We start from the raw sequence: 21406 nt of genomic DNA, 5'->3' as shown, positions 1-21406 counted from the left end.
ACATGTAAAGAACATGCAGGATTGTTGCATAGATACATACATGGCAATGTGGTTTGCTGCCTCCATCACCATCATCTATATCTGGCATTTCTCCCTGTGTTATCCCTCCCCAACTCCCTACCCCCCACTGTCCCTCCCCTAGCTCCCCCCAACAGACCTCAGTGTGTGATGCTCCCCTCCCTGTGTCCATGTGTTCTCATTGTTCAATACCCGCCTATGAGTGAGAACATGCGGTGCTTGATTCTCTGTTCCTGTGTCAGTTTGCTGAGAATGATGGTTTCCAGGTTCATCCATGTCCCTACAAAGGACACAAACTCATCATTTTTTATGGCTGCATAGTATTCCATGGTGTATATGTGCCACATTTTCCCTGTCCAGTCTATCATCAATGGGCATTTCGGTTGGTTCCAAGTCTTTGCTATTGTAAAGTGCTGCAGTGAACGTCTATGTGCATATGTCCTTATAACAGAACAATTTATAATCCTTTGAATGTATACCCAGTAGTGGGATTGCTCAGTTGAATGGAATTTCTGTTTCTAGGTCCTTGAGGAATCACCACACTGTCTTCCACAATGGTTGAACTAATTTACCCTCCCACCAACAGTGTAAAAGTGTTCCTATTTCTCCACATCCTCTCCAGCATCTGATGTCTCCAGATTTTTTAATGATCGCCATTCTAACTGGCGTGAGATGGTATCTCAGTGCAGTTTTGATTTGCATTTCTCTAATGACCAGTGATGATGAGCATTTTTTCATACGTTTTTGGCCTCATATATGTCTTCTTTTGAAAAGTGTCTTTTCATATCCTTTGCCCACTTTGCCCACTTTTGAATGGGTTTGTTTTTTTCTTGTAAATCTGTTTTAGTTCTTTGTAGATTTTGGATATAAGTCCTTTGTTAGATGGGTAGATTTCAAAATTTTTTTCCCATTCTGTTGGTTGCCATTTCATTCTAATGATTGTTTCTTTTGCTGTACAGAAGCTCTGGAGTTTACTTAGATCCCATTTGTCTACTTTGGCTTTTGTTGCCAATGCTTTTGGTGTTTTAGTCATGAAGTCCTTGCCTATGCCTATGTCCTAAATGGTTTTGCCTAGGTTTTCTTCTAAGGTTTTGATGGTGTTAGGTCTTATGTTTAAGTCTTTAATCCATCTGGAGTTAATTTTAGTGTAAGGTATCAGGAAAGGGGCCCAGTTTCTGCTTTCTGCACATGGCTAGCCAGTTTTTCCAACACTGTTTATAAAAAAATAGGGAATCCTTTCCCCATTGTTTGTTTTTGTGAGGTTTGTCAAAGATCAGATGGTTGTAGATGTGTGGCGTTGCCTCCAAGGCCTCTGTTCTGTTCCATTGGTCTATATCTCTGTTTTGGTACCAGTACCATGCTGTTTTGATTACTGTAGCCTTGTAATATAGTTTGAAGTCAGGTAGTGTGATGCCTTCAGCTTTGTTCTTTTTGCTTAGAATTGACTTGGCTATGTGGGCTCTCTTTTGGTACCATACGAAGTTTAAGGTGGTTTTTTCCAGTTCTGTGAAGAGGGTCATTGGTAGCTTAATGGGGATAGCGTTGAATCTGTAAATTACTTTGGGCAGTATGGCCATTCTCACAATATTGATTCTTCCTAACCATGAGCATCACATGTTTCTCCATCTGTTTGTGTCCTCTCTTATTTTGTTGAGCAGTGGTTTGTAGTTCTCCTTGAAGAGGTCCTTTACATCCTTTGTTAGTTGTATTCCTAGGTATTTTATTCTCTTTGTAGCAACTGTGAATGGCAGTTCGTTCTTGATTTGGCTCTCTTTAAATCTGTTACTAGTGTATAGGAATGCGTGTGATTTTTACACATTGATTTTATATCCTGAGACTTTGCTGAAGTTGCTTATCAGTTTCAGGAGATTTTGGGCTGAGACGATGGGGTCTTCCAAAGTACACCTATGTCATCTTCAAATAGAGACAGTTTGACTTCCTCCTTTCCTAATTGAATAACCTTTATTTCTTTTTCTTGCCTGATTGCTCTGGCTAGAACTTCCAGTACTATATTGAATAGGAGTGGTGAGAGAGGGCATCCTTGTCTAGTGCCAGATTTCAAAGGGAATGCTTCCAGTTTTTGCCCATTCAGTATGATATTGGCTGTGGGTATATCCCCAGATGTTACAAATGATGAACAACCATACAGGTGAGAAGGGTTTTCCTGTCTATATGGCTAATAAGTGTCAAAGAGGGATCTGGAACTCAGGTTTCTGCTTCACAGATTTTTTTTCTCATTATAGAATGTTATCACTAAAAAATTTTTAAAATGAGATATACGTGTTCAATATACAAAAATTGCAGGGAAAACATGAAATATGAAAGTAAGAAAAATTATGCATAATCCCTCTTAAACATTAACATTTTTTTTCTTTTTAGTAGAGACAGTATCTCACCATGTTTCCAAAGCTAGTCTCAACTCCTGAGCTCAAGTGATTTTACAACCTCAGCCTCCCTAACTGCTAAGATTATGAGCATGAGCCACCATGCCCAGCTAACGTTGGCATTTTTTTTCTCCCAGCATTTTTGGTAAAGAATATATATATACACACACACATACATACACTATTAAGCACATATATTTACTAAATAAAACAAAAATGTACTCTGTAGCCTGTCTTTATTTTTTTTTTTAATTTTAACAAAAGCATGTCTTTCCTACTCTCAGCTGTGTTCAAATTGAATGTACCGTTTATCCCTAAGGACCCAGCAGCTTGCCTCTCTGAAATATTCTTATGTGTCCATATTTGATATTGAGAATTTTAGTTTGTAAAAGGGTAGCTTTGGCAAAGCCATGGTGAGGGATAGAGGGATTGGTCACTTAGAGAGCAAATGTTTGGAAAATACAGGCACTAATCATGGTTGAAGGTGTTGTGAACCATTTAGAAGCCCAGGAAAAAGGTCTTATTCAAAAAGTTTCCTTTAAGTCTGTGTGTCCTGACATGTGGGAAAATACTTGGCAGAAGATTCACAGTTGTACAGTCTCTGCAAAGAAACGCTTTGGAGAGAAAGAAAAAAAATTCACATCCAGGTAATATAGGTGATTTAGTTGTGAATGTCTAATACATGAAACCTGGATGTAAGACTTGAGAAAAATATTTATTCTTCCTACATTGGGAGCAATGTAAGAGTTTTCAGATGTTGGATGCTTTAGATTTAGTTCAGGCTCTTGGGAGGGCATGAATTAGAGCTTTGCATTTTCAGTTTTTCTATAGAGACCACATACGTCATATTACTAAGGGAAAGCAACCCATAGTAACAACAAAAAAAAACCTTGCAAAATGGTTGTATTTTTGCAAGTCAACACCTTTTCTCAAATCCATTGTTCTTTCTTTAAGCAGTCAAACAAATTACATGATTATGATATATCATGTAACTAGGAGAATCTCTTTGTTGGGGGAAAGAAATCAATACAAGAAGCTCTTGGAATGGCCTTTTTTTCTCTCTCTCTTTAACAGCTTCTTGTGTATGGCTTTAGAAATGCTGATTCTACATGAAGAATGACAGTGATTCATGCTGAGACCCAGCCTTGTTAGACTCCTGACTGCTTTCTGAAAATCTTTGAGACTGATACTGGTTATATGTACCTCTGGAAGAGGTAGTAGTTGGTTTAATACAGAAATACAGTTGTAAATTTATCATCAGATAAATTTAATATTCAAGGTTTTGTATGGGGCATGTTTTTTTTGTTGTTGTTTTTGGGAGACAGTCTCGCTTTGTTGCCCAGGCTGGGGTCCGGTGGCACAATCTTGGCTCACTGCAACTTTTGCCCTCCAGATTCAAATCATTCTCCTGCCCCAGCCTCCCAGGTAGCTGGGATTACAGGCACATGCCATCATGCCCAACTAATTTTTGTATTTTTAGTATAGATGAGGTTTCACCATGTTGACCAGACTGGTGTCAAACTCCTGACATCAGGTGATCCACCCACCTCAGCCTCGCAAAGTGCTGGGATTACAGGCATGAGCCACTGTGCCTGGCATTGGGCGTGTTTGTTTGTTTATTTATTTAAGCAGGTTAACTTAAATTTAAAATAACAATAAAGCCTATTCCTAAATTCCCTGGTATAACTTCATATTCCGCAGTTGCTATCCATTCAGTGCTGCCTTCTCTGAGCATTTTATTGGAAAGGTTTTTCCCACAGCGCTCCTACTTTCTGTTACCTGGCTTTATTCTCCCTCTTCCCCATGCTGGGTAATCACGTTCTAAAAATTACTTTTTAAGTTACTTAGTTTTATATTCATTATTTTCCGTCTTTGCAGAATGGCCTGCATTCTTTCACGAGCACAGAGCTTGTCCCTCTCTACTTCTTCTCTTCCCATCTTTCTTTTTTTATTTTTATTATTATTTTTTCTTTTTTTTTTTTTTTCTCTTCCCATCTTTCAGAGCCCAGCTGCAGAGCTTTCAAAGCTGGCAGCCGTTGTCCCCAAGCAACCTCCCTTCCTGGAGTCCAAAAAGAACCGTAAGTTCAGTCTTGAAAGAACACAGGTGAATCTTGGATCTCATTTTTCTGATGCCCGTAGAAAGGAGCCTGACTCATCATGAATGAAACAAGAAATTTGCAGCCATCCAAGCTTACACTTTACATTTCTTTTGGTTAAAAAGATAATTATCTCTCCATCCATTCATTCATCATATGTGTGTGAGAGAGACAAAAAACACTTTATTTAAGTTTTTTGATGTTTTAAATTACATAGGTTTTTAATGAAAATGTGGCATATTTAGAAATAAGCATAGCACATCATAGTACTTCATGGTGTGTTGAGGAAATGATGACTTTTCATTGCTTTGGATTCCATTTTGATTTCTGAGAAACTAAATAATACAGTAGTCCCCCCTTATCCTCAGGTGCTATGTTCAGAGACCCCCAGTGGATGCCTGAAACTGTGGTTAGTACTAAACCCTATATATGCTCTGTTTTTTCCTATATATACACACTTGTGATAATGTTTAATTTATAAATTAGGCACAGTAAGAGATTAACAAGAATAACTATTATAATAATAATAAGATAAAACAATATGCCAACATCACTTTTCCTGTGCTTTGGACCATTATTAAGTCAAATAAGGGTTCCTTGAACATAAGCACTGAAATACTGCAACGGTTGATCTGATAACTGAGCTACTACAACTAGTTAAGTGACTAGCTACTACAGCTAGTTGAGGGTGTAGACCGTGTGAAGCTGCCAGACAAAGGGAGGGTTCATATGCCAGGTGGGACCAGGCAAGACACTGTGGGATGGTGTGAGATTTCACCACGCTACTCAGTACAGTGTGCATTTTAAAACTTACAAATTACTTATTTCTGGAATTTTTCATTTCATATTTTTGGACCATAGTTGACCATGAGTAACTGAGATCACAGCTAAGTGGGGGACTACTATATTCAGGAGGATGACAGAATGCATTGAGCACCGGTGATGTGCCAAGCTAGGTGCTAAGGGTTTTATATACTTTGTCTCGTTTATTTACTATATCACCAGCCCTAAGAAAGTAGGCATTATCATCCCTATTTTACATATGAGGAAACTAAGGCTCAAAGTGGATAAGCAACATCTGTAAGGAAATATAGCTGGGAAGTGGCACATCTGGATGTTGGGTGTGTCTAAGTCCAGATTGGTGCTCTTTCTACCATATCATGTGGCTTCTCAGAATAGCACAAATTATTAAGACTGATACTTTCTTATTGATGAAAGGCCTGGCCTTCCCTCTCCCTTCCTTCCCTAACCCTCTTCCCTTCCCCTTTCCTCCCCTCTTTCCCCTTTGTCTTCCCCTCCGTTTCTCCTTCTCTCCCCGTCCTCCTCCCCATTCTTCCTTCCCCTCCCCTCTGCCTTACCACTCCCCTCTCCCTCCCCTTCCTTCTCCTCCTTTCCCATCCTCCTTCCCTCCTTCTTCCTTTCCCCGTTCCACTTTCCTCCCCCTTTCCCTTTCCCTTTCTTCCTCTTGACCCTCCCATTCCCCTCCCATCCCCCTTCACCTTTCCCGTTTCTTTCCCCTCCCCCTTCCCTCCCTCTTCTTTTTCTCTTTCCCTTCCCTCCTTCCCTTCCCTCTTCCCCTTTCCTTTTCAGTGAAGTGGCTTGGCCATGGCTCACTGTAGCCTCAACTCCCTGGGCTCAAGTGATGAACCCCCTAGGCTCACTCGACCTCCAGAGTAGTGGGGACCTCAGGCACATGCCACCACACCCAGCTAAATTAAAAACATTATTATTTGTATTAATTAGGGCTTCCTATATTGACCAGCTGGTCTGTATATCCTGGGCTCAAGTGATCCTCCTGCTTTGGCCTCCCAGTGTGCTGGGATTAGAGATGTGAGCCACTCTACTTTATTTTCATAGCTTTCAGGCTCTCCTGAACAGTCTTCTTTTACAATATACAACTGTTTTTCTATAAGAAATCGTATCTTACATTGCACAGTCTGCCTCTATTATGTGTAATTTATTGGTTGTTCTAACAAAAATAACTCATTTTACACTTTGCACTATAAGATTACTGAGCTGGACTGAAGTTTATACATATTCTTTCCAATTTGTTGTTCAGCTGTCAACTACCTGCTCACCTTTTCTTCTCCTTCCTTATTTTTCATGGATTCAACCTGCTGTGTTGCAAGGTAATGTTTAAGGCAGTGAGGGTGTTAACAGTCAGCAAAACAGATGAAGTTCCCATTGTTATGGAGCTTACAGTTTAGTAGACAAACAGACAATAAACCAACCAACAAGCAAGCATTGTATGTGCGTGGTGTGTGTGTGTGTGTGTGTGTGTGCGCGCGCGCCCACGCATTCCTGCGTGCACCAGACCATGGTAAATGCACAGAAGAAAAAGCCAGGTTTGGGGATAGAGAATGCTGGGAGCTAGTTTTAGACGGCTTGGGTAGATAACCGCTCTCTGAAAAGGTGACCTGGAACAACAGTTGAACAGACTGAGGGAGAAGCTTTAGGTAGAGGAAATAGCGCTGCAAAAGCCTGTTAAAGGTGGCAGTGAGGGATGTGCCTATTGGAGTTCTCAGCAAGGAGGCTGGTGTGGCTGGACCAGGGTGAGTGAGAGGGAAGTAGGAAGTGAGGAAGGATCTGATAGAGATTGAAAAGAGCCACTTTGGCTGCTGTGAAATATAGCCTGCTTCAGGGCAGGAATGAAGCAGGGAGACCAGCAGGGAGGCTGTAGGGTGAGAACTCAGGCCTGGATGAAGACACAGAAGGCAGGCACTTCAGATTTACATGCGATACAAAGTTTGGCAACGACACTGGCTCATGTGTTGGAAGACAGAATCAGTTTCCAGAAAAGTTTCAACAGCCTGGCATAATGAGTAAAAATTAACATGGTAATATTTAACAGGTCATTATAAAGCCTAAGCTCAGGTCTGAAAATTGCCTGTTTAAGAACTGTTGGGGAGGACTTGGGGGTTTTGTTTGATTCCAAAAGCATCATTACCCAACAGTGAGATATGATTCCCAAAACATTTAGGTGAATGCAGGTTGCAGATATAGAAGCTTAAGCTAGAATCATGGGAGGTCCGAGTTCCACTGGACCTTGTGCTCATCAAGCCTCCTCAGGAATCCAGGCCTGTGAATGGGTGTTGACAGAGGTGAGTGCAGCAGCCCACTGCGTGCATGCATTACAGGGCTAACCCCTCTCGTGATGGAGAGAGAAGCACCTTATCTCCAGTAGAGATGGGTGAACGTGGTCAGTGTTACACTCCTGGTCATCATTTTCCCTATCTACCAACAGCTTCCCTCTCCACTGATAAGTGAACAGTTGTAGCAATGGTTACAAGTTAATAATATGAATGGGTAGCATTGTTTGGATTCTTGTTAAATATCAGATAGTGTTTTAATGATTTGCATGGGTAATTGTGTTTGATCCTTGCAACAAACCTATATGATAGGTGCCACTATAAACCTCATGAAGCAAAACCTTGTCATTGATGAAATGATAAAACCGTAAACCCTAATATGAGTCCCTATTTGACTACTGTTTCTAGGTGATCAGATCCAGTCTTCATTCACACTCTAATGACTCCCAAATTTACATCTCTAGTTAAGACCAGACTTGTAAATTCAGTCGTCTGCAACATCTCCATGTCACGTCTAATGTGCATCTCAAACTTCGTGTGGCCAGTGCTGAGCTGTTACCCCCACACACTGGTTGATGCAGACGTCCCCAGCCCAGTTGATGGCATCACCATCCTTCCAGTGTCTCAGACCAAAAACCTCACCATTGCATTTCATTCTTCTCTCACTTTCTCCCTTTTATGTATTTTTAAATTTTTTCACATTCAGCCATCAGCTTATCCTGTTGGTTCTACTTTCGCACACCTCTTCCCACTGCCACTCACACCTTCCCTCTAACTGTTCTGTCTCTGGATCACTCTTAGCATACAAGCATGCCAAGCATTCACTCTTCCATCTGCCCAGACCAACCCCGTCCCACCCCAGGTGGGCTCAGGACTTCCTCCCTCCTGTCCTTCAGACCTGTAGTGAATGAAATAATGGACCTTCAAAATGTCCACACCATAATCCCCAGAACCTCTGAATATGTTACCTTACATGCAGAAGGGACTTTGTAGAAGTGTTTAAGGTTAAGAACCTTGAGATGAAGGAGATTATCCTGGCTTATGCCGGTGAGCCCAGTGGAATCATATGAGTCGTTGTAAGTACAAGGGGAAAGCAGAAGAGTAGAAGAAATGTGACAAGGGAGGGGGGTGTGAGCTGCTGTTGCTGGCTTTGAAGATGGAGAAAGGGACTCATGGCGCAGAAACGCAGGTGGCTTCTAGGAGCTGGAAACAGCTAGCAACAAAGTGGGGACCTCAGTCTCACAACTGCAGAGATCCTATTGCAGGAACCTGTTCTCACCTAGAACCCCTGCAGTCACACAGCCCTGCCAGTACCTTGATTTCAGCCCATGAGACTGGAACAGAGAAACCAACCAAGCCCACTGGACTTATGATCTGTAAAACTGAGATAAGTAGGAGTTGTGTTTACTACAGCAAGAGTAGAAAACCATACAAGAGCTCTGCTCAAGTATTGTTTTACCATCAAGACCTCACCCAGAATTACAGCCATACACTGATCCAGGCCCTCTCTATCCCCATCACCCTGGTTTATTTTTCTCTGTACCACTTATCAACTAATATGCATTAATTCGTGTGTCTTTGTCCACCCTCCACCCTCATTAAAATGTAAGTTAAGCTCTGTTAGGGGTTTTTGTGTTCACTGTTGCATCTCCAGTGACTAGTTCTGGACCTGGCATGTGGTAGACCATTAATATTTGCAGAAAAGCTGAGTGGAGTTAGCCTTTTGCTCCCTCTCCAGCATTCTGCAGAGGTGTCTCCTCACTGGCTGGCTGTAGCACACTCAGCTGCTTCCAACCTCTCACCTGCTGCTTCAGGCCTTTTGCACATGCTCTGCCTACAGTGCTTGTCCCTCCACTTTGCCTCCTTTCTCTGTAGTTTATTCTGAAACATCAGCTCTTTAGGAAAAGCTTCCCAGGTCCCTGGGAGAAAATCCTGTCCTCTCTCATTAAAAACTGTTTCCAAGGCATATTCATTTGAGGGGAAAAATAAGCATTTTATATTGAGTATAGCTCCAATAGCCTTTTTTATTTTTTCTTTCTCTAGAGACAGGTTCTCACTTTAATGCCCAGGCTGGAGTGCAGTGGCACAATCACAGCTCACTGCAGCCTCTAGCACGTGGCCTCAAGCAGCCCTCCTGCCTCTGCCCAAGTAGCTGGGACTACAGGCACCCACCATCGTGCCTGTTTAATTTTTTTTTCCTTGGGTAAAGACAGGGTCTCACTATGTTGTACAGGCTGGTCTCAATCTCCTGCGTTCAAGTGATCCTCCTGCATTTGAGCGATCTTCCTGCGTTCAAGCAATCCTCTTGGGTTCAAGCGATCCTTCTGCATTCAAGCAATCCTCTTGCGTTCAAGCGATCCTCCTGCGTTCAAGCGATCCTCCTGCTTTGGCCTCCCAAAGCACTAGGATTATAGGCATGAGCCACCACATCTGGCCCAGATAGCTTTTTAGACATCTCCTTTATAGCAAACTTATGGTCCATTATAGCAAAACCATAGTCAGCCTTCATGGTGCTTACAGAGAAGAAATTAAGTGATATTAATATAATAATAAAAACAATTCATAATTATATCATGTTAGCTGCTATTTCTTTTGTTATTATGTGCCTGGCATATAACTCAATAAATATCTGTGGAAATATATCAATAAATCATACGAACTTGATAGTTGTATTAAAAAATAATCATTTATTACATTTATTCTAGTATAACTTTAGAAGACAGAAATTTGATTAAATCTTTTCTCCTGATTGTGAGAATAGTATATACTCTAATGAAAATTTTAGATTACACAGAAAACTATGATAATTTACGATCCTTCCACTCAGGCATCATTTCGACTTTGTTGTCTTTTGATGCATATTTTATGTGTCAACAGCACAGTGTGAATAAATTATTTGTAAATAAATTATTTTATCCTGCTTTTTTAGTTAATATTGTATTACAGATACTTCCTCAGAACAGCACTGTAGGCTCCTCTTTTCCCTAAAGAAATTCTCCTAAAGAAATGCCAGATATAGGTGAAGGGGAGGAAGGCAGCAAATCACACTGCCATGTGTGTACTGCAACAATCTTGCATGTTCTTTACATGTATCCCCAAACCTAACATGCAATTTCAAAAAATTCTTCTAAAAATTACAGGTTTTGGGGGGCATACAGTACATAGCTGTGTGTAATAGTCAATAGAATTACATTTGGTAATGCTGAAAGTTAAATTAAAATCTGTGAGTATACTTTAAATAATGCTACTATGCCATTTAGATGCTCTGTTTAAGTAGAGGTATGGAATACAGCGATGCCTGAAGTCCCAGCAGGCTTTGGAATGGAGGTGGGATTTCACTTGAATGCTGAAAGGAGGATAGGACAGGAGTCCCGGGCCTAGAAAGGCTCACCTGTGAGCAGAGGTGGGCCAGCTCTGTGCGGGTGGTGCCCAGAGTGGAGACTTTGAGAAAAAATTGCTTCTGATTTGCTCTTCCAGCACAACTGTGGAAACCAGAGTGTGTTGATGGGTTGAAACAGATACTGAAGGATTTTGGAAGTAGGTGCAAGAGTTGGGATGATTTGCAGATGGTACGGACTTGTGATAAGGAGAAGCAATCAATAATTAAGTAGCTTTGAGAGAAGAAAGATGCAGTGTTTTGTTTCTCTATGTGACAAGCTATTTCAACCACACATCCCTTCTTTAACTAGCCTGTAAAGAAGGCTGTCCTGAAATGCCCATGAAAAGCATTCTCTGCTTTCTGCTGGAGACTTTGTCAACCTCTTCATAATTTCAATAATTATTTCTACTATTTCAAAATGTCTTACAAAGCACCAAGACATTTATTATCCAACAAACTAGTGCAGTAGACATGGCTTTGTTATTCTTATTTTACTGATGAAGATACTATGACTCAAAGATACGTTGAGATTTGCCCAAATTAGTAAGTAGTAGAGATAAAATTTATTTATCTGTTTTCCTTCTTGCAAAGCAAGTTGTGAGGGAGAATAATAAAGCTATATAAAAGCTATATGATGGCAGCTGTCTTCTAGAATGTTTCATTGATTAACACAATGTGTGATTTATTGTCACAACTCAGGTAAGCAAAGAACCAGCAGTGTTCACATTTTATAGAAAAACTTAAGTCAAAGTTATATGATATTGAAACTAAGGAAAAACCATATAGTCAGTTGGCACATATGACCTGATGTATTTGAGTGCATTTTTTCCCTCACATGGAATTGATTGATTGGTTTTGTGTCATAGTGGTCAGCTTAGGGGAAGAAAAATGAAGACTTTTCATACTCAAATCATCAGTCAAGGAGATGCAGCTAAAATTAGTCAGTATTAAGGTTTAAAGTGAAAACCTGGAATCCTATCATATCTGGAATCCTGGAATTCTGTAAATATCAGTGAACTCAAAAAATATTTTCTTTATAATGAGAAGGATTCAAAACATTTAGCAGGGATCATTCTTAGGATGTCTGAAAGTAATACAGTGTGTGGAGAAAGTTCCAACACTACGTAAACATGTAAGAGGAAAAGATAAAATGTGTCTAGAACCTTCCAGAATCAAGTTAGTTGAAAAGTTGCAGGTTTGTTTAAAGCACCATACTTCTAAATAACATGTCTGTATCTCCATTTCTTGAGGTCTGAATCTTTGACCTCAAGAAAATGTTCACTGTCCCTCCATTTTAAAAACTGGATTTAGCTTAATCTACCCTTGTATTTCCCCCCTTTCAGCACTCAATTTTCACTATGTTTATGATTTTAATGTGGTCACTTTTTTGAAGAAACTAGTATTATAATTTTTTTCATTGGTTACTTTGCAATTTGAACTTCTTTCTTTACCACCAGCTTTTAGCAGTATTCTCGGACTACCAATTATGCAAGATGAGAGAATCTGCACCCCATTCACTTCCTTTCACTCAGTCCCTCCACAGTTCATCTCTTATCTTCTGCTTGTATGCCATTTTATGCTGGCAAGGTTTTAAGATATTCACAATCTGTTCTGTAAAAATAATCGTCTTCTGTGTTGTATAGATTGATTCCAAAACCTTACCCCATAATTAATGTTTCCAATATTATAATTATATATGTGTGTGTACTTTTATTTATTTATATTTTCACTGTATAATCAAGAAGTGTATTTGTAACTGCAGAGAAGAAAACGTTGCCCTAAATTACTAAATCTGTACTACTAACTGTGAAATATTTCAAGTGTTATGTGAAGTGGACACTCTTTTCTCATTATTCTGTAAACTGTACCAAATCATATCTATTTTTTTCCCATGAAAGCATTCTTCTTGGAGCTCTCTGGCTCTCACTCTAACTTGAACACTTTTAAGACTGGGTCTACAGTCTTGGCTTCTTTTGTGAATCCTTTTTTTTTTTTTTTTTTTTTAAATATTCAAAGAAGATTCCCGAATGTGTACATAATAAACCATTTGTGCTCCTGCATGTCTGAAAATAGCATTTTCCCTTGCATTTGGTGGAAGATTTGACTAGAGAGGGAATTCTGCATTAAAGCTCATGCTTTATCAAACTTTGAAGACATCTGGAGCTAAAATTTTGAACTTGTTTTCTATGGATTTCTTTTGTTTCTCTGCGTGCCATGCGCCTTTGACCACAAATCCTTTCTAGAGAGGAGAGCAACAGAGCAGGCTGTGAGAAGATGCTTTCGAGGGCCTAGAAGCCCTTGTGTGCTTTCTGCTGGGCACTCTGGTAGCCTTTTCTGGACTAGCAGCCTCTTGCTTTTGATTTATCTTTCCATTGGCAGTTCTGCACCTTCAGTAATTTCTTCAAAAAAGATGTTTGGGTTATTTGTTTTTTGAGTTTTCCCACACTGAGACTGACTTTTTGTTTCTTTATACACAAATAATAATTTAGATGACTATTAGATAATATTATAAAACTCTGCAGGCATTGCTCTACTTTTTCTAGCAATTAGTGTGTCAGAGAAAAAGTTTAGGGTCATCCTGATCTGTTTCTGCTCTTTGCACCTGTATATTAGCAGTATTTTTTTGATTATGCTTGTAATTAAAAACAAGTTCTATGGTGGGTAGGTATGGACGTCCTCGTGTTGTTTTTCCATGAGATATGTAAACCCTTGTTGATCTTCGCAGCTTAAGAAAGTTAGATTTCTTTTGTCTTTGATTTTTGCTCTTGCTCTAATTTTTGTGTTCTTTCATCAGGGATTCTTCTCATTGTAGACTGGGTGTGTATTCTCTGTCTTCCATCCATGATCTTCCTGATGTTCTTTTTGGTATCGTGAATTTTCTTTTGAAAGCAGAATCATGTCAATACACATACACATACATTTAATCATGTCCAACTCTTACACAGGTATTCTGTTGTGACAATTTTTGTTAAGTCCTTACTTAATATCAATAGGTTCTTGAAAACTGCAACAAGTGAAATGATATATCCTTGAATCATGTTGTTTTGTTATGAAGTTGACAAGGAAAAGATTGATTTTGTTATATGTGTTTCATATGCCAGTTTCTGATAACCTCTATCAGCAACGTTAAATGACGGCTTACTATATTTAGATAATTATTTTTCGAAGTAGTGGTTTGTTTGTAGCAGTATGCCTTTTCTTAAAAACTTATTAAAATTTCTGAAATTTAGATATTTTTGAAAATATGAGAAAAAGTTTAGCTGCTTCTCTCCCACCCGAAATAGCATGATTAAATTAACAATGTCTCTTGCTTTATCAGTGTGGCATCTGAGAATAGAGCAAACATGACTTAAGGCTCGGAATAGGAACAAATCGAATTTTTATGATAGTTTTTAAAAAATGTAAATGTACTTACAAATTGAATATCATAGTAATTCTTTACAATTAGAGGGTTTCTTACCTTTTTCCCCTCATGAAAACTGTATGTGTTGTGAATTAATACCTTGCTAAGCACCTGAATTAATACCTTGCTGAGCACCTGACAATAGGCACACAATGGCTCTTTTAAGCTGGGTGCAGTGGCTCATATCTGTAATCCCAGCACTTTGGGAGGCCAAGGCAAGTGGATCACCTGAGGTCAGCAGTAATGATGAAACCCTATCTCTACTAAAAATTGCAAAAAAATTAGTTGGGCATGGTGGTGGGTGCCTGTAATCCCAGCTATTCAGGAGGCTAAGGCTGAAGAATCGCTTGAACCCGGGAAGCAGAGCATGCAGTGAGCTGAGATCACGCCATTGCACTCCAGCCTGGGCAAAAAAGTGAAACTGCATCTCACAAAAAAAAAAAAAAAAAAAAAAAAAAAGGCTCTTTAAGAGATTTAACTTTTTATAGTGGAATGACAAACTTCTTTATTGTATTATCTTGATTGCTTATTCCTACTAAAGAAGGAGAGAATGTTGATTTGAAGCCTGGCTTTAATATTTTTTTGGTGCAACCTGTTCTGATGAACAAGTATTAAATATACCTATATATGCATGTGTATTTATATATATTTATGAAAAGTCATATTCTAAGCAGATAGTTGTCCTTCATGTATATTTCAGATAACCAGCATAACAATACACTGACCTAAACTACTTGGAACCTTGGGCTTAAATCTTTATTTGTATATAGAACCCCCATCTGTATTTGGCAGGCACTTGAATTATTTATTAGATACTTTTAATCTGTTATAGAGAATACTTTTCTTTCTCTCTTTCTCTCTCTCTCTCTCTCTTTTTTTTTTTTTTTTTTTTTTTTTTTTGCTTTAGAAGTGATCAGCTTTGTAAGGTATAAGTTTCTGAGACAGACCATTCAACCTGGAATATAAGTTAAGCCCTTCCTTAGCTTGTTTATTTTATTAATTAGACATAGTCTTAAAAAATTGGTGTATAAACTCACATTTTGAAATATTTTATTTTTGACTTCTAGTATAATTTCAGAGATGTTACCACAAAGGAAAAAAAGTTGGCTTTGACATGTAATAAAAACCATACTTGGGGATCAGATTCTTTCCTTTAAAGTAATGGCATTTGTTTTTCTTTTCAATTTGAATTCTATTGACTTAATAATGTTTCTAGAACTGTGGCAAAAATTTAGTCAAATGAACAGAATGATTTTTGTTTTGTTAAGCAAACCTAAATGGAATCCTTAATACATTTATTTAATTACATGCAGCTTCCCTTACTTTATACAGAAGGGATTTCTGGAAAACTCTGAGGGAAGATGTCTCTAGGAATAGAAAACTAAACAGGTAGGTCAGAGCCAGGCGCAGTGGCACGGGCCTCTAATCCTACTTACTCAGGAGGCTGAGATGGGAAGATCACTTGAGGCCAGGAGTTTGAGTCCAGCTTGAGCAACATTGCTAAATAAATACATAAAATAAAAAATAAACAGGCAGATCAGGCCTATATGTAATTTTATGTGAGATAGTTGGAATGGAAACGTATGCCACCATACATACTTGTCAAAATATGCCCAATTAATTCTCGTGTTGTGCACCAGATTGGCCAAAGTGACTGTGTTGACCAGGATGGGCCAGACATTCCGTATCCTATTAGTAACAGTGTAACTTAGTACATTCGAGGGGAGACCTGACAACCTTTTTGGTAATTTATGTTTTGTTAATTTTACCTTGTTGGGTTCTAGATATTTTTATAGTCCTAAAAATATTCTTGAGCTTTGTTCTGGCATGTGGTTAAGTTACCTGGAAACAATTCGATCTCTTCAGACCTGGCTTTGAAGTGTTGTTAAACTGGACTAAAACAACTTTTAATCTAGTTAATTTTCCCCACTTCTGAGTCAAGAACCTTCAGGGTACTGTAACTAATGCCTCGTGAATGATGAGGTTTTCTGCCCTGGCTTTTGAACGCAGGCACCATTGCCAGTTGCATGTGAGCTCTGAGCCCTGTTCACTCTAATCCTTTTTCATCCTTGGGTAGTTTACCCAGTCTCATGTGCCCATCGGCTTTCACCTGAATACTTGAGGAGGCCTCCTCAGCTGCAGGTGTTCTCCTGGGATGCAGCTCACTGTTCTCCCATACCCCCAGCTCTCTTTCCTTAACTCAGGGGACCCCAGGGCCCCTTCCCTGGGCCGAGGATTGGTTAGCTTCTCTCTGGGCAGTAAACTGAGGTACTAGTAGGGCTCACCTTATTTGTTTCCTGTGTCTCACTGTCCTTCATTTCCTGATGTCCAATGTCTTGAGAGCCATTTTTTCCACATAGTTTGTGCAGTTATTTAATTTGCCCAGTTTCAAGTGGGAGGCTGCATCTCCTTCCTGTTACTCCTTGTCCAGAATTGCCCTTGGTTTTAACCTTAAAGTGTGTGGGTTTTTTTTTTTTTTTTTTTTTTTTTTTTTTTTTTTTTAAAGAGGAGGGAAAACAGTCCTTGTCCACCCACAGCCAGTTTGAAATTCCAGACAGCATACTCAACATTTTTTTTGAGAAGGAGTCTTTCTCTATTGCCCAGGTTGGAGTGCAGTGGCATAATCTTTGCTCACTGCAACCTTCACCTCCCGGGTTCAAGTGATTCTCCTGCCTCAGGCTCCCAAGTAGCTGGGATTACAGGCTCCCACCACCATGCCTGGCTAATTTTTGTATTTTTAGTAAAAGACAGTGTTTCCCAAGTTGGCCAGGTTTATCTTGAACTCCGGACCTTAGGTGATCCGCTAGCCTCAGCCTCCCAAAGTGCTGGGATTACAGGCGTGAGCCACCACACCTGGCCTACACTCAACTCTTGCATCCCCTTTTTGCTGGTATTTACCCCCAAGTTCAGTACCTCTCATGGCCTCCCTCTTCAGGGAAGCCTTCTCTGACCAATCCCCAAACAGTACCTTCATGGAGCACCATGTTCTCACCCTGCTGTATTGTTCTTCACGTCACAGATTATTTCCTAAATCATGATATTTTTTTGTCCCTCAACGCATAGAATGTAAGCCCCATAAAAGCTGACCTCTTGTCTTTTTTGTTCACTGCTGAATCGCAGAGCCTAGAACAACTCCTGGGCACGTAGAGGCCCTCAGCAAATATCTGTTTAATAAATAAATAGATGAATGGCAGATTCTGTGCTGAGTGCTTTCCTAGCACCATCCTGGAGGCTGCCACCTCATGAGTTGCATAATCACTACTAGGAGTTTGCCAGCAGAGCCAAGCAGCAAAAGGGATTTCCAGACAGCAGGGACAACATCTGTAAGAAAGTTGGAAAGGCTTTACAAAAGTGACCTAGCATGGTATTCAGGAAAATACACTGTCATGAAAATCCTGATGAACAACTTCCTTTGCAAGATGTTTTCCCAGAATTTAGAAGAAAGTCTTGATAGTATTAGGCATCTTGTGTGTTTTTCCAATTGTGACATTCTAAAATACAACAAAGTTTATCACAAACATTCCTGTAGGTGTATACATCTACCCTCCCCCAGCCCACACTGAGAATTTAGTGCTTGTGAAGAGTAACTGTGAAACTTGGTCATGTGACCATCTGGTCAGTAGAAGAGATGACATTCTGTGAAGCAGCTGTTGCATAATTTATCTTACCTTGGCCTACAAGGGGGTGTGTTTTGAGTGGTAAGCCTTGTATAGTTTTCAAACTTCTCTCTATTTTATAGAATCTGTAGCTAATGTGCCAATTAACGTGGCGGTTTTGTGATAAAGCGTCAAGCAGTAAGACCCAGAACATAAGCTCATTTATTTCAGAAAGCTCAGCAGATGAAAACTACTTTCACTGCTATCATATTGTCCTAATTTCAATCCAGGACCTGATAGTAAAAAAGGGGCTCCGTAGCTTATTAATCAAGCCCCCAAGTTAAAGCTGTGCTTCTCTTGTTTGTTTTCTTGAGGTGTTTTCTTGATTCTATTTCTGTCAAGGTCTTTGAAGAAGAATAATTTTCTCTGTGAATAAACATTTTTTTCTAATAAACAGTGTAAATATATCTGAGAGTTCGAAGCATATGTAAATGGTTTTAAAAGAAAATATTTGTACTAGTTCATTTTGTTTTTTGTGAAAAACAAAATGTTAATATAAAATATTGATTACATTGTTAAAAATTTACCACTTCATAAAAGCAGATTTCTTAAACTGAGCCATGCAGCAGAAGATTTTGTTTCTGATTCAAAGAAGCACAAAAATGCAAACAGATTTTATGTTTGATGACATAATTTCTGGCTTTCTAAAACAGTCATTCTTACATATGTAAGTCAGAAGTATAGAGCCATAGCAATCTATTTTCATAATGAAGATGAGCAACCTTGTATCTCATATGCTAAATTTAAGTCGTTCTTATTTTTAGACTAAAAGTAAGCATGCTTTTAATACTTTTTAATGTCATGTGATCTCAGCTACAGTTTTGTATTTTTTTCAGAAGGGCAATTGAAATAAAAAATTAGGCTTATTATGTAATTAAACAATATTCCTTCATCTTAGTATAAACTCTCACTTAGCAAAACAGGAGTCAAATACAAACTCTTGGAATGACAGAGCTCCTCTTCAGATCCTGCCAACCATCCCTCCCCATCTGACCTTAACATTGTATTTTCGTGAGCATTTCGCAGTATTTCTCATCCCTTGTTCCCAGTCTTGACCCACTGACCCAAGAATCAAGAAAATGTCATGTTAGTGTCTACTAATTAGTGCACCCAGAGAGCCTTTTCATCTGGCCTTTCAACCTTGTGGAGGTAGGAGCACAAGCTGTCACTTGTATCATGCAGGGAAAATGAGCCTTTACTACATTTTCCCTGTTTTGCTAACAGCAGAGTAAGCCCAGCTGAGACTAAAGATGAATATGCAGGTTAGGAGGAAATTAACCTAAAATGTACTGCTGTTTGCATGATTGTCTTATAGACGACACAGTACTGCCTACATTGAAATGCCCATAATGGAATGCCACATGCCTGAGATTTTTACCAGAGTATTCCTCTTGCAATACTCTGGTAAAGAGCATTATTTCAGTGTTATCATATTCGCTTGGAGAAATCATTTTAAGCAAGAAATATTATCTTATAAAAAAATTAGGTAGTTTTTTCATGCATTTAAGTTTCCCTTGTTTTTAGACATGTTTTTGGAGAATGCTGTACTTTGTTAGTGAGCCTTTGGTTCGAGTGCTCATTAATCAATGCTGTTGGTCCAGGGTCTCCTGAGCCTTCTGGGTTTTGGGGGATCAGCTACTGTAATTAAAGGAATGAAATATATCATGGTCACAAACTTACCACATCAGACATTTGAGGGTTTTGAACTAATATAATTAATCTTCTAAATTTTTTCCTCAGGTGTTTAAGATAGAAGTGTTAATGAATGGAAGAAAACATTTTGTCGAAAAAAGATACAGCGAATTTCATGCTTTGCACAAAAAGGTAACTTGTTTTTTGGTTGTTTTTCTTTTCTCTATGTGGCGAATGGTATAATGTTAACACTCCTCTCTATGGTTCTAAGAGCATTGATATTTCTTGGGTATGTATATACAGTGTCTTGTATCACGAAGTAGATTTCTTTTTAGAATAAATTCAGTTCCTTAAAGGTATGCTTTCTGAATAGGTAGATTTTCTGTTAAGATCGTTTACATATAAAAATCCGAGGCTGCAAGCTGTTCGCATTATGTTGCATTCAGTGTTACAGGTTCAGAAAGAATAAGACCCAGACCCTGTTTTATCCATGAAATACACTCAATGTTCTTTACAGAAAGGGGAGAAAAAACAAATGATTGTCTTACAGGAAGACATTTATTAAACTCAAATTATACTTAGGTGTACCTGGAAAAGATCATATACATGTACTTGCCTATTGAGAGACTGGGGAACACAAGTTAAAAGAAGCTCTTAGCCTTCTTTTGAATTGTAGAGCCACTTTACAAAACTCATGTTTCAGCACTAGGATACACTTCATTAAAGGTCTTAGATAAATGAAACAGAAAGACAAAAAGAAAAGCTGAGTTTTGAGGAGAAATGATTATTAAAGCATAGGAGAGTGAATGCTTCTTTATTTTCTACCTAAATTTAATTTTTTCTAAGTTATGAATTCTTATTGATGTGCTCAAATTATTTTAATATCTAGAAATACCTCATGAAATTGACCAGAAAAATCCTGCTAACAGGATAAACATATAAACGTTAACAGGATATTAATGAGAGATTAATGAGAATTGTTTCCTTCTGTTTTCTTTTAAAGGGGAGCTCAAAGTTATCGGTACACTTTGCTGTTAGGTCGGTAAGGGATAATCCACATCTAGTTCTCTAGTTAGCACTTTGTTTAACACAAGTTGACTTGGAAAAGAAACAGTACAGGTGAGCAAAGATTTACAGCAGGTGTTGCCAGCGACTTTTCAAAAGCTCCAACCCCAGGATGCAAAGAGAAACAAATCTAGAATCAGAGGCTCACTTCCTTCTCAGGGAATTCTGTTTTTGTTTGTGTGTTTTGGGAAAAAATCCTAGTGAGGTTTCTGCTGGGTACCTGATGAAATTAAGTCCCTACTGTGGGATTAAAACAAGTACTCCCTGCCTTGCCCAGCCTCTGTTAACCAGTCTGGAGGAGGCAGCCTGTCATATGCAGGCCCCTCGCTAACCTCCCAGGTCAGTACCCAGCACTCCATGACCCTAGCACAGCCCAGCTGTACTCTCCAGATACTCAGGGACCAGCTCCACACCAGGCACAACTGGGTGATTGCCAATTAGGCTTGCCCTGAGCTCGAGGCTGCCTGTGCTTCTGGAGTGGAGGCTTGTTCACCCTGTTCTCTGCTCTAATACAGTTTACTTTCTTCTGCAGAAGAGGACCCTCTCCCCAATGAGTATAGGCAGTTTGTAGCTATTCATGGTCAAAAAAATTTCTAGATTTTTCAGGACTCTCTCTTCTCTCAATATCTGCAGTTCTATTAATAATTTTAGCTATTCTTATAATTATATAATGAGATCTACTAG

General features: G+C 39.1%; 1 protein-coding gene across 5 annotated transcripts in view; it reads left to right on the top strand.

The window, feature by feature from the left end:
* Positions 1–21406, top strand: part of SNX24 (sorting nexin 24) — a 194056-nt gene that overhangs the window by 72067 nt on the left and 100583 nt on the right. For all 5 annotated transcript variants that reach the window (XR_012512799.1, XR_012512798.1, XR_012512797.1 and 2 more), the window contains exon 2: positions 19766–19849. Coding sequence is in view for 2 of the 5 variants with exons in the window: in XM_039469008.2 (XP_039324942.1) it covers positions 19766–19849 (84 nt within the window). In the remaining 3 variants the exon portion in view is untranslated. The remainder of the gene's footprint in view (positions 1–19765; positions 19850–21406) is intronic.

Source organism: Saimiri boliviensis, chromosome 1 (assembly GCF_048565385.1).
Source record: "Saimiri boliviensis isolate mSaiBol1 chromosome 1, mSaiBol1.pri, whole genome shotgun sequence".
Lineage (NCBI taxonomy): Eukaryota > Metazoa > Chordata > Mammalia > Primates > Cebidae > Saimiri > Saimiri boliviensis.
This window is presented reverse-complemented; position numbering and strand designations above follow the sequence as displayed.